Source organism: Lentinus tigrinus (genome assembly GCF_003813185.1).
Source record: "Lentinus tigrinus ALCF2SS1-7 unplaced genomic scaffold L226scaffold_26, whole genome shotgun sequence".
NCBI classification, from domain to species: Eukaryota; Fungi; Basidiomycota; class Agaricomycetes; order Polyporales; family Polyporaceae; genus Lentinus; species Lentinus tigrinus.
Genome location: NW_027137935.1, coordinates 262,738 through 274,384, shown reverse-complemented (window position 1 = coordinate 274,384; position 11,647 = coordinate 262,738). Strand labels below are relative to the sequence as shown.

The window sequence follows — 11,647 nt, the reverse complement described above, 5'->3', positions numbered from 1 at the left end:
GGTCTTCTACTACAACCCCCGCAGGTCAGGGTCAGGGTCGGGTCGGGATCGAGGCCCGAGGCCGTCGCGCTCATAGTGCTCTATGCGCGCCCCTGCCTGCCATGTTTGGCTCGCCGCCCTGGAGGCCTGGTGGCGGCGCGGGGTGTCCATAGGACGAGTCAGGCGAGGCTCGCTGGGAGCCCATGCCTGGTTGGCTGGGATACCGGCCGTGAGCGGGGTACTGGGCCGGAGAATATGGTCGTTGGGGAGGGTATTCTTGCGGAGGGGAGTGTTGTGGTGGGGTGTACTGGCCGGGAGCAGCGTATGCCTGGGAAGGATAAGGACGGTGTAGCGGTGCTTCCCGGTATGCATCGTTGGGGTACGCGCTAGGGAGCAGTGGTGTGTGCGATTGCTCGCTCATTGGCGTTGTTGCGTAGCCAAGATCGACATTGCTCCTGCTTGCTGCCATGCTCGCGTCGAAATATCCGCGCTGTAAGAAACAACCGTTAGCGATTGATGATGACAACAGGAAGCAGATCCCTATACTCACCGAGTTCAGCAGCGGCTGGTTATCCGGAATGTCCAGCCTCGTCATCTCGATCTCTGGCGTAGGGCCCTGCGCCAAGTAGCGATCATATCCCATCAGCTTGGACGGCGCGGGCGACGCACTCCGCGCATCCGGATACATCGACTTCGTCTCCGACAGCAGATTCGACGACGACACCGACCGCGTATCCCAATCGTCTCCACGGTCGCGGCGGTACAGCGCAGGATCGTACTCGAGGTCGCGCTCCTCGATACCAGCGATCTTGATGCCGCCCGCGACGACGTGCGCCTCGGTGCTCTGGCCGCCCATGTCCTCGAGCTTCGTCTGCACCTCCTTGATCTTGCCGTGGAAGACCTGTGGAAGCAGGTGCGTCATGTTCGCGTGCACCATCGGCGTGAACAGCTCCGAGTGCAGCGCCGGGTGCCCGAATCGCTTCTCGAGCCGGTTCCGCGCCGTGTCGTTGCGCCGCGAGTGGACCTGCGCCTCGCGAAGCTCGGCCTCGGTGGGGATGTAGTAGCGGAACGACGGCTGGAAGAAGCGGTGGATGTACATCTTGAAGATGATGATGATGAGGATGGGCGGGATCGTGGCGATCCAGTGCAGGGACTTGAACCCGTGCTGCAGGCCGATAGCTGGAAGGGGTTGGGGTTAGACAATGCGTTGGCACTCGTGTATCGGAGGATACGCACTGAGAATCATGATGCACTGCATGAGGACAACTCCGGCCAGAAGACGGTTGATGACGACGTTCCACATCCGTCCACCACTCTCGGTCTTCGAGACGAACACGAACATCAGCTGATACTTGTACACCCACGAGCTGATCCAGAAGACCACCGCGCATGCGACGGCCACGAGCGGCGCCAACGGCGCGAAGAAGAAGCCGACAGCAGCCATGAACAGCAGGTTCGAGCTGGGGCACGCGGTTAGACATCGTCGCCGTAGAGACTCTCATAAGGAGTACTCACTAGTAGATGGCATACTGGAAGTCAGGCGGCTGTGTCCACTCTCGGATCTCACGAGGTGTCCGACCGAGGAAGCTGCAGAACAAAAGGCATCAGCATACATCGGGTGGGCGATGAGACGAAAGCACGTACTGGGTCTTGAAAAAGACGACGAACAGGTTGAGCAGCTGCGCAAGGTCGAACAGTACAAGGAAACCACGGAGCGGGAAGTAGGTGAGCCAGTACGACGACTGGTCGATGTAGGTCTCGTTGATAGTCTCAGGAAGCTCTGCGGTACCCAATCAGAACCGAGCACTATTCAGCTCGCATGCGACAAATACGCACGATTGAGGTTATCAATGATATCCTGGAAGCTCTTGTGCTTGCCAATCAAGATGACGACCTGCTTCACGGAGTCTGCGCAGGGGAGTCAACATCTGTGCCCGCCCATTATCCCTCATGCTACTCACTGAAGATGACACCAATAAGCGTGAAGATGATCAGCTGCGAGATGATCAAGAACGCATAGTACCGTGCCACGACAGCCCGGTCCATGCGCGAGTGCGTGTATGCGCCCATGTACTTTGTCAGCTTGCGCATGATGATCGGCAGTGCCCATCCGAACAGCGCAGACACCGCCGGGGGCAGCACACCGGACAGGAACGTGAACGAGCCCGAGGACGCTTTCGACCAGTCATCGAGGAAGGGCACGAACGCCGTCAGCGAGGACAAGTTGGCTAGAATGGAGATGATCAACAGGGGCACGGTGTTGAATGCGCAGACGGCGATGAGCCACAGCCAGCCGATCGTCTGCTTGCTGCGGATCTCCGACTTGCTTCGCCCCAAGTTCTTCCAGACCTGTCACATGGACACATGTTCGGCTTCAGACCTCGCCATAACCGAGTTAATCAAGTACTCACGATGTCCTTGGGGTTAGGAGCCAGTGTGATGGTTGTGCCCTTCGGATGCTTATGCCTGAGCATGTTCGCGACAATGTGGGCATACGGGACAGCAGCCATGGACGCGAAACCATAGTTCTCGGGCTTGCGCAGATCAATCTGATTGCGGAACTCCTCAACGGCACGGTCAGCGCGCTGGAGTTTGGTACTGATAGACGTGTCAATATCCACCCATAAAGGTCTTCAAGATATGACTGAAGGCACGTACGTGTAGTAGTCGATCGCATCCTTCTTCTCACCGCCCATGCCCAAGAAGCCGCCAACTGTGATCATAGGCCGCTTCTTGCCAATCTTGCCGCCTTTAAGGTACTTGACAAGCACCGCTTCAAGGTCGCGCACGGCGTCGTTGTGATACTCGATGAGCTCCGGCAGGCGGCCGACTTTGCGACCGATGTGCACGGAGGTCGTGGGGTAGGGAACCTGCATGGACTCGAAGATCGCGCGAATGCCCTCGTCGGACTGCATCTTCTTCGGAACGTCGGTGACCATGAGCGTGCGGGCATAGAACGATTGGATGTACTCCGGGGAGCGGAACCACTCCTTGCGTAGCCGTACGACCTCTTTCCAATGCACGTAGACGAATAGCATCACGATGAAGGTGATCGCGTACGTGATGCCGACGTGCGCGAAGAGCAAACTTCCCTGCACGTCACGGATTGTGAGCATAGAGAGGGCGTCGCGGTCATCGCTTGGGACTTCCTTGAGGTTGTAAATGACGTTGATTGGGATAAGGACGGCGCAGGTGAGTGCAGCGATGGCGGAGAAGAGCCAGCGACAAAGGCGGAGGAAGCGGAGGAAGATGGCGGCATCGAGGCCAATCTTGTCGACTAGTTCGGGCTCCTTGGTATGAATGAGGGGGGAAACCCATCCCAAGAACGAGTCAGAAGCACGTGGAGGAACCTTGTCGCCAACATGGTATTTGACTTTGGGCTCATAGACGATCTGTGCAAACAAGGATCAGCACGTCTGTCACATTGCTGTGGCACCGATGAATTTGATTTCTAGCGCTGACGTTTCCGCAAGGAAACGGAATACGAACAGCACTATCTGCATTCTGGTCACCAAGCTAGAGAACGACTAGCGAACGACGAGACCCTGAACAGCAGAGCTCTCCGAAGCCAATGCAGTCAAAACGATGCGGGCTGAAGCCGCAACCTAGCGATGCGCCTATCACGAACACAGCCAAAGCCACTCCACTGAAGCGTCGCCAACGCATACGGCGGTCCGAATTAGTATGCAGAAAGATATGTTCTCGCAGGGGCAAGTACGGGGACCCGCATCTCCGTGCTAGCTTCTCAAGCGCTTCCTCACCCCAGCCTCCCACGACGGGCATGGTGTCCATTCGCTGGCTGGAATGAAGAGCTAGAAGACGGTGCGCGTACCAGATGACGTTCGCATGTTGAGAAAACAAGTACGGAGGATGCTAACCCCGACCGAGTGTGGAGCACGCCTGTGCAAGAACTGCGCTCGGCTAGCTCGTTCAGCGAGGGTCGGCTATGGAGCTGCAAATACGTAGACGCTCTCTTCTGAGGACGAGGAAGGAGAACATGAGGGTCGAGCGGGGTGCATGCGTGTTATGCTCTTTGGATGCGCGTGATGTGCGCATATACCCATTGAGCTTTATGTTAATTTGCCAAGCAAGTGGGAGAGGCGGAAATATTGGCGCGGCCCACAAGACATGCTGGTTGTATGCGCACTAACCGCATACAGCCAGCATCCCTACGCTAGACATACGGAACTCTTGCGCACACCCAACAGTGAACAGCAGGAGCGACCAACGACCGCCGGTGGGAGGATTATAGATTCAGGGCTCTTGAGGAAGCAGAATATGCACCGGAAAGCGTTATATGAAGGGTACACACCTTGTTTCTCGGCCGTAGGATGTTGAAGATGATGATCGTTGCAAACTACCACCACAACTGCGTCAACGACCGCGACCTCTCTCTCTGAGCACCCGGAGAACTCACCGATATTCCAAACATCAACGCAACCTGGGAGGCAACTGCAACGGGCGCCAGCGTCCGTTGGCTTGTCGTCTCGTCAATGAACTTATCCAAATCATCGTTGGCCATGGTGTGCGAAGGTAGTGCGGATAGCTAGTGGACGAAGCGTTTGAGCCCGCTCGGAGGCTATATAGTAGGCCAGCTCTTGGAAGAGAGGGGAAGAGACAGAGGGTAAGAGCCTGAGCCTGTGGATGTCGAGGAAGAAGACGAGGTCGTCGTTGAGCGCGTCGGAGAGCGTTGTTGCTCGAAGAGGAACAAAAGGGCAGCGCGCGTTCAAAGCTGTCACTTGAAGAGGGCGGTGTCTTGGCCGCTATGACCTTTCCTCCGACACAGGCGCCAGGCACAGGTCTAGACGGCCAGGTTATCCCGCAGCTAAGTGATGTAAGCAGTGCGCAAGCCCCACTTAGCGCATAATAATCGTGCGATAAGTCCCAATTGTTCTTCCGTCCACCGTAAACTCGGGACAATTGTACTCGCACTCATCCACTCTCCTGAACTCTTCCTCATTGTCTTCACCTTCATATGACGACACGAGACGCGACAAACAAGCGTGGAAACCTCGGACATCACTGAAGCTCCACGAGCAATAAAACTTAGTCTCGGTTACCCCAGATCACGGGATAACTTGCCGGCGGCGCTCGCGACTGCTTCAAACTCACCCTCGAATCGCTATGTCCTCAAATCTCGATTCTTTCGTCAAGACCGCAAAACCTCCTCCAAAACCGCTCGCGACCTCGCAAGAAATCCGCGATAGAGCCTCCACATTTGTCGCGTCCGTGTTCCCCGCGACAAGCCTGGAAGAAGTCCGCAAGGCCGTCAACCATCTGAAGCACGTCACGCACGGTGCTCGCCCTGCCTCGCACGAGATTGCCGCATGGCGGTGCATGGTGCTCAAGCCGGGCAAGGACGGACTCGGTGGGCCCGACGACTTCGAGGTCATCAGCGGCTCTGACGACGACGGCGAAAAGTACGCCGGCGGGCGCGTCCTGAAGGTTATGCAGGCCGAGGGCGTCATTGACGCTGTGGTCGTCGTCAGTCGTTGGTAGGTGTGCTCTTCCAGCATGCCGTACACATCGGTCGCTGACGTGCTGCGTATACACCAGGTTCGGTGGAGAGATGCTCGGACGCGTGCGGTTCGATCACATCGAGATGTGCGCCCGGGAAGTCTGCCACGTCTTTCGACGCAAAGACGACATGGCGACATGTATTGCGACCCTGACGTCCCTGGACGAGACCCTTGCTTCCTTGCGTACCCAGCTGGCTGCCGCCACTGCGGAGGGCAGCACTTCCGCAGAACGGGGCGATCCTCAGGCAGACGGTACCTCGGCTGCCAGTGTGCCCAAGAAGCCTCCGGCTCCTTCCTATACCGCTCTCGAGGAGTCGCTCGACGTTGCCAAGGCGAAACGGCTGATCACGGCGAGAGAAAACTCTATCAAGAGTGTCAGGGCCGCGTTGAAGAAGGTTCAGGAGAAGGCATAATAACAAGTTGGCTGAACAGGCTTACGAAACTCGGCGACTGTACGAGCTTGTCGCACCTGCTAATACCCGCCGGACGCGTTCTCAGGACAGCAAGCTATCTTCACATTGCCCACCAGAATCCGGGATTGCTGACGATCTTCGCTTGAGTTGTGAAGAGGGTCTGGGTAAGTTCAGTGTTGTTGGCGCTCACAGCGAAACGAAAAGCGCGGGTTCATTTGGTCCTAACTGAACCTTTGTTCCATCCTAGATCGACGTCGAGCCCCGTCGACATCCTCTGTATCGTGCTCTGAATGCGTGGAGATCAACGTATCTAGGACTACAGGATCCTCGAGGAACGGTGAAGTGCGTTCTGCCACGAGGCTGCCCAATCCGATATCAGCGGCCGATCCCGAACTCCACCCAATGAGGCATGCTGTCGCGTAGCGCATGTTTCGCGCATGTTCAAAGGACACCATAAAGCGCTGCAAGCGATTCTCCACCGTCCATATTCCTGTCCGCAATCCACGACTACTCCAGATACCCTGCTCAGTTCCCTTCGCGATGAACGGCCCATCGAGCGTACGTTACCCTAGAATCCGCCATCCAACCAACTGTGCGCTGATGCTTGTGAGATAACAGTTCATGGAAATCGATTCTCAGTTGGCGCAGCTGCTCGGAACGATGTCGCTGGACAGCCAGCGCAAGCTTGCCTTCGTGAGTTTGAGCAGCTTCTCATCTACGCAGTGGTACTGACGCCTTCGCTCCGTCCATGGAGAAAGGCAAGCGACGAGCCCTCACAGACATCTCGAACACGGCGCGTCGAAGACGCAGCCATGTCAGACTCCTCCGACAGCGAGGACTCGACCTATCAAGTACGTCGCTAACATCTTTCTCTCTGCCTTCACCATCAGGCTAATCACAACATTCTCTGTCCTGTGTGTAGCCAAGCCCCGCCAACTGCTCAAGCTCCAGCGCCACCGCACCCGCGGCACCTCCGCCTCCGCCCGTCTGCGGCTGCGCGTACCTGCAGGCCATCCTCGACCAGATCCGCTCAGGCGCGTACACCACCACCGGCGGCGACTACCTCGAGACCATCTTCACGCACCGTGAAGCGCTCTACGCGTTCCCACAGGGCCACCGCGATTGTGCAGTGGGCTTCTCTGAGCTCGCGAGCCACCTGGCGCGGCGGGAGCGGCAGATGGGGTGGCGCCCGGACTGGGAGGGCGACAGCGACGCGGTGAACGCGTTCAGGAACGAGGCGTGGGTGATCGCGAATGCGTTCTGAGCACATGTATGTCAGGAATCTGTCCGGTCCAGCCTCCTAGTTTCATTTCGTCTCTGCCCTCTCCGTCTGAAGCTGGCTCTTCCCGGGATCTGTAGCATACCATGTCTTGCCTACTCTACCAGTGTATATTACCGTGCAGATCAAGCTATGGGTTGTGTTGCTTGTGATAACTCATCGATCCTCCACTGTGATCTTCTCCGACATCGTGTTCAGGGAGTCGGAAACTGCGGACAAGACCATACCTGGCACAACGCCGCGAAGCCGACAAGGTTTAGGTTCGGTGCTTGTCGGCCACTACCACGCTCGTGAGGACTGTCAAGTTTCATTCGACTCAACGACTCATCCTATCACACCGTCAGCCCAGCGAGCTAAAGCAGGTTAGTGTGCTCCTTGACGCTCGCGTTCGGAAACTCACCAACACTCAGAATCGATGTCACAATTCAGCTCGTGGGCACTCAGGTCAGACACAGAGCCATCGGCCATTCGGGGAGAGGCCGCCGTGGTGCCATGGAGGTCCCTCACAATAACGATGAATGGTCGGCCCCCACAGCCTCCTCTCGTGCACAACACAGTCCGCGGGCTCCTGAACAAGCTGACTATGGCACGATTCGACCCCATCTCCGACAAGATCATTGCATTGGTGAACACGTCGGAGAGCGAGACTGGCGGCCGGACTCTGTACGAGGTCGTCCGGCTCATCTTCGAGGCTGCTGCCAACCAGGAGATGTTTTCGGAGATGTACGCGTGTCTGTGTGGGAAGGTTGTGGAGAAGATCAGCCCGAACGTAGGTGACGATGGGATTCTGGACTTCGAGGGCAGACCTGTCTCTGGAGGCCGGCTCTTCCGCAAGCACCTCATCAATCGCTGCCTGGAGGACTTCGAGCGCAGTTGGGCCGCCAAGGAGGACGCCCGAATCGCGAAGGCGGCCGTCGAGCAAAACAAGGATGGCTCGGAGGGGGCCCTGCACTCGGACGAGTACTACGCTGTGCAGAAATCAAAGCGTCAGGGTCTCGGTCTCATCAAGTTCATCGGCGAGTTATTCAAGCTGCAAATGCTCACGGAACGTGTCGTGCACGACTTTGTCAAGAGACTCCTCGGTAACGTCGAGAACCCAGCGGAGGAGGAGGTCGAGGGCTTGTGCAAGCTTTTGACGACCGTCGGCCAGGACCTCGACACGCCTAAGGCCAGTGCGCACACGTCTACTTCTCGCGCATCAAGGAGATGTCCATGAGCCCAAACATCAGCCTCCGTATGCATTTTATGCTGGAAGTTCGTTATTTCGGGCATCTGCTCTTTGTTCGCACTGACGTGCTGTGTCTGAATCCAGGAGGTGATGGAATTGCACCGCAAGTGGGTCCCTCGGGACCGGATGGTCATGCCGGAGACACTTGATGAGGTCCACGCACAGGTGCGTATACTCCCTGACATCGAGTCTAGTGGTGGTCTGAATGTATCCTGCCCGGGTTACGAATGCCGCCGGAGAGGAACCCTACAGACCGTGGTGAAAAGATGTTTCCGAGCACAGCATGTTCTTGGTGAGTCAATAGGTAATTCACATACCTGATTAACTTCGAGCTCTTAGACATACCCACGTCGCAGGCGAACAGGCGAGGCACGGGGGGGCATTGACCGTGATGTTTCTGGCATCCGAGAATTACGAAATGGGTGCAATGCACGACGGAATTTCTGTAGATATTTCCAGCAGCTGGTTCATATGCAATCCAGCATTCGCTGCAACTGTCGAGTACTAGTGTGAGGGAGGGTTCGGCCGAAAATGAAATTTGAGGAAAGAGGAAGAAGTCAAGTTTGGTAAGCGCCGGAACTTTCAGAACTCAGGTAAGTAACGTTTATCAAGTTGTTGTTATTCGATTATAAGGCGGGCTTCAACCAGTAGTTTACCCGACTGAACACCAATCTTGCGCTCATATATTAACGACTGTACATTCAAATCTACTTACCACTTCAACAACTTGGCAGACATGCAGGACTCAGCCCAAATTAGATGAGAAGGTTTGGTGCTCACAGGTTAGAACTGCCCTGGTGAGAGATTCATGACCAATCCGCTGTCTGCCAGTAATAGCCCGTGAGGGTTGAGAAAGTGCACAGGTATATTATTAACGACATAGCTGAGACGTTCAATACCTTGAATCATCCACGGGAATCCTGCCATGCCACAAGCTCCCCAGGGTCTCCTTTTCGTTCCCGGCGAGGTCGGGTCCAACCTCACCGACGTCGAGTTCAACGACTGGTACGACAACGAGCACGTACCCCTCCGCACAGATATATCCTCCTTCCGATCGGCCTCGCGCTGGATCGCTGTCGACGACAAGCGGCCTTCGTACCTCGCATTCTACGATATCGACTCCTGCGATGTCCTCGACCAGCCCCCTTACAACACCCTCGCGAACACTGCCAGTGCGCGCGAGCGCGACGTCCTGCGGCACGTGCAGCTGCTTGACCGCCGCACGTACGACCTCATCGAGCCGGACGTCATCCCGCCTGCCGCAGGGTACGACGAGAGCGCCCCAGGTCCGATCCTCATCACGATGGAGGCCGAGGTCAAGCCGGAGCTGGAGGATGAGCTGAATCGCTGGTATCGCGAGGAGCACATCCCGCTCCTGGCAAAGGTGCCGGGATGGCGTCGAACACGGAGGTTCGTCCTGAGGGACGTGGGGCCGGCGAATGGGACCGATGCGGCGGAGGTGATGGCGAGGGGAAAGAAGCCGAAATACCTTGCCGTGCATGAGTGGGAGTCGATGGCCAACTTCGACAGGCCGGAATTCAAGCATGCCACTCGCACTCCGTGGAGGATGAAGATGTTCGAGCGAGCCGATACCTGGCATGGGAGGACGTATCAGCTGCGGAGGGCTTGGGCGAAATGAGATTCCAAGGTCAGTTACGAGACGGACTACGACTCCATCGAGACATGTTGATGTCGCGCCCACAGATGTTTTGACTATCCACAAGCAGCTGTGAGCGTGATCGCAGTTGTACGACTAGGTACTTCGATTGGAATGACACGCAATGCCAAACAAGTCTTCCGGGGTCTGACGAAGCATCACGTTGTAATGTCCAGCAACACATGTACCATGAGCCGTCAACGCGTCAACGCAGACCATATCATGCAAAACCATCACTGTACCAAGAGTCCGAGGGTGCTCCGCAGTCACCACTGTCAGTCGAATTGGAAGAGTAATCCTCCGCATCCTCCGCCCAGTTCCGACCTTGAGAGATTCGGCTAATTGACGAACCACGAGCCAAAGGCCTCAAACCTCAGACCTTGGGCTGCGGATCGCGGAATCGCCTGTCTCCCCACAAGCCGGTTGCAAAGACGCGGCGAACGTCCAGCGTAATGAGTATCGCCGCTGCGAGGTACTCGGGCGCAGAGTGGAATACGTAGAACGTGATTTTCGAATCGAGCGAGTTCAGCGAGCCTGGTGCGTCGGAGAGGAGCGATGTCGTCGAGAAGCGCATAACGACGAGCCGGTATATCGCTACTGTTGACTGTCGAAATGCGAGAGGAGATCAGCTAATGTATCTCAGAGCTGTGGCAGGGGTGGTGAAAACCTACAGCAAGGGCAGCGACGAGAACTATCCACATCACAGAGCTCCGCGGGACACGGGGGATGCCAGAACAGGCCCAAATTGCGCCCACTGCGAGACCGCTGAGTAGGATGAGACCGAGCGCAGTGCTAGCGTACCTGAACAGCCCTAGGTTAGCACGTATGAATGATGAGGGAGGCTCCAGGAGGCGTACCAGAGTTGCCGCACGAGATCCGCGTGTGCTCGGGAGTGGAGGGCATTCTGGTAGTCCACACCAGCAACGATGCCCATGATGATCGCCGCCCAGAACAGGATCGACGCGGCAAGCATAACTCGTCGGATGCGTGCCCGTGTTTGAGGGTGGTCCTCGAGGCCTGCAAAGCCTTCTTTGGCTACTTCGCTGCTGGAGAGAGATGTATCCGACCCATCATCGGGCATCTTGCTCTTCACCTCGACGACGAGCATATCCGAACCCTTAGTCGCGTTGACCAGCAGGGCACGGGTGAGCTGCATGAGATCGATGCCGATGGAGATGAATCCGCCGGCGAGCGTCGTCTGCAAGTACGTTTCAAGGCTCTCGCTGTTGCGCGCCCCGGCGTCGTGGGCCGCATGGGCGCGAAGTGCGTAGAGGACAGATCTGTCCATTGCGTTGAGCCAGACTGAGCCTGTGATAGCAATCATGGGCCTTACCGTTCTATTGTGAATGCGAGGGTGCCGACGAGCACGAAGTTGCGCGTGCGACAGTGAGCTACACGCCAGGCGAAGATGGGAAGTAGAAGGGCATGAAGAACTGAGAAGAGTATGGACGGAGCGAAGTCGACAGGGAGTGGAGCACCTCCGATGGGAGATGGAAACTGATGCCCCGAGCTGGAGGCCATTACTTGAGGCGCGGTAGGATATGTAACGACCAAGAGTGTGAGTAGTCGCCT

At 56.8% G+C, this 11,647-nt stretch overlaps 6 protein-coding genes across 6 annotated transcripts; 4 read left to right on the top strand and 2 right to left on the bottom strand.

The window, feature by feature from the left end:
- Positions 1–70: 70 nt before the first annotated feature.
- L226DRAFT_573595 (DUF221-domain-containing protein) lies at positions 71–4,501 on the bottom strand (the record flags this gene model as incomplete). Its single annotated transcript, XM_067684881.1, has 11 exons — positions 71–469; positions 530–1,158; positions 1,216–1,439; positions 1,495–1,566; positions 1,624–1,759; positions 1,816–1,887; positions 1,941–2,328; positions 2,391–2,577; positions 2,638–3,371; positions 4,292–4,336; positions 4,397–4,501. The coding sequence occupies 11 exons, from the start codon at positions 4,499–4,501 to the stop codon at positions 71–73; spliced, it is 2,991 nt and encodes a 996-aa protein (XP_067532498.1).
- A 602-nt stretch (positions 4,502–5,103) lies between these two features.
- On the top strand, positions 5,104–5,911 carry L226DRAFT_573594 (ribosomal protein S5 domain 2-like protein; the record flags this gene model as incomplete). Its single annotated transcript, XM_067684880.1, has 2 exons — positions 5,104–5,474; positions 5,536–5,911. The coding sequence occupies 2 exons, from the start codon at positions 5,104–5,106 to the stop codon at positions 5,909–5,911; spliced, it is 747 nt and encodes a 248-aa protein (XP_067532497.1).
- An 812-nt stretch (positions 5,912–6,723) lies between these two features.
- Positions 6,724–7,175, top strand: L226DRAFT_467721 (uncharacterized protein; the record flags this gene model as incomplete). The annotated part of the gene is made up of 2 exons (XM_067676089.1): positions 6,724–6,762; positions 6,834–7,175. 2 exons carry the CDS (start codon positions 6,724–6,726, stop codon positions 7,173–7,175), a joined length of 381 nt encoding a protein of 126 aa, XP_067532496.1.
- Positions 7,176–7,704: 529 nt separating this feature from the next.
- On the top strand, positions 7,705–8,406 carry L226DRAFT_573592 (ARM repeat-containing protein; the record flags this gene model as incomplete). Its single annotated transcript, XM_067684879.1, has 1 exon — positions 7,705–8,406. The coding sequence occupies one exon, from the start codon at positions 7,705–7,707 to the stop codon at positions 8,404–8,406; it is 702 nt and encodes a 233-aa protein (XP_067532495.1).
- A 937-nt stretch (positions 8,407–9,343) lies between these two features.
- Positions 9,344–10,057, top strand: L226DRAFT_467674 (uncharacterized protein; the record flags this gene model as incomplete). Its single annotated transcript, XM_067676085.1, has 1 exon — positions 9,344–10,057. One exon carries the CDS (start codon positions 9,344–9,346, stop codon positions 10,055–10,057), a length of 714 nt encoding a protein of 237 aa, XP_067532494.1.
- A 391-nt stretch (positions 10,058–10,448) lies between these two features.
- L226DRAFT_573590 (uncharacterized protein) lies at positions 10,449–11,596 on the bottom strand (the record flags this gene model as incomplete). The annotated part of the gene is made up of 4 exons (XM_067684878.1): positions 10,449–10,679; positions 10,747–10,876; positions 10,933–11,355; positions 11,409–11,596. 4 exons carry the CDS (start codon positions 11,594–11,596, stop codon positions 10,449–10,451), a joined length of 972 nt encoding a protein of 323 aa, XP_067532493.1.
- Between the last annotated feature and the right edge of the window lie 51 nt (positions 11,597–11,647).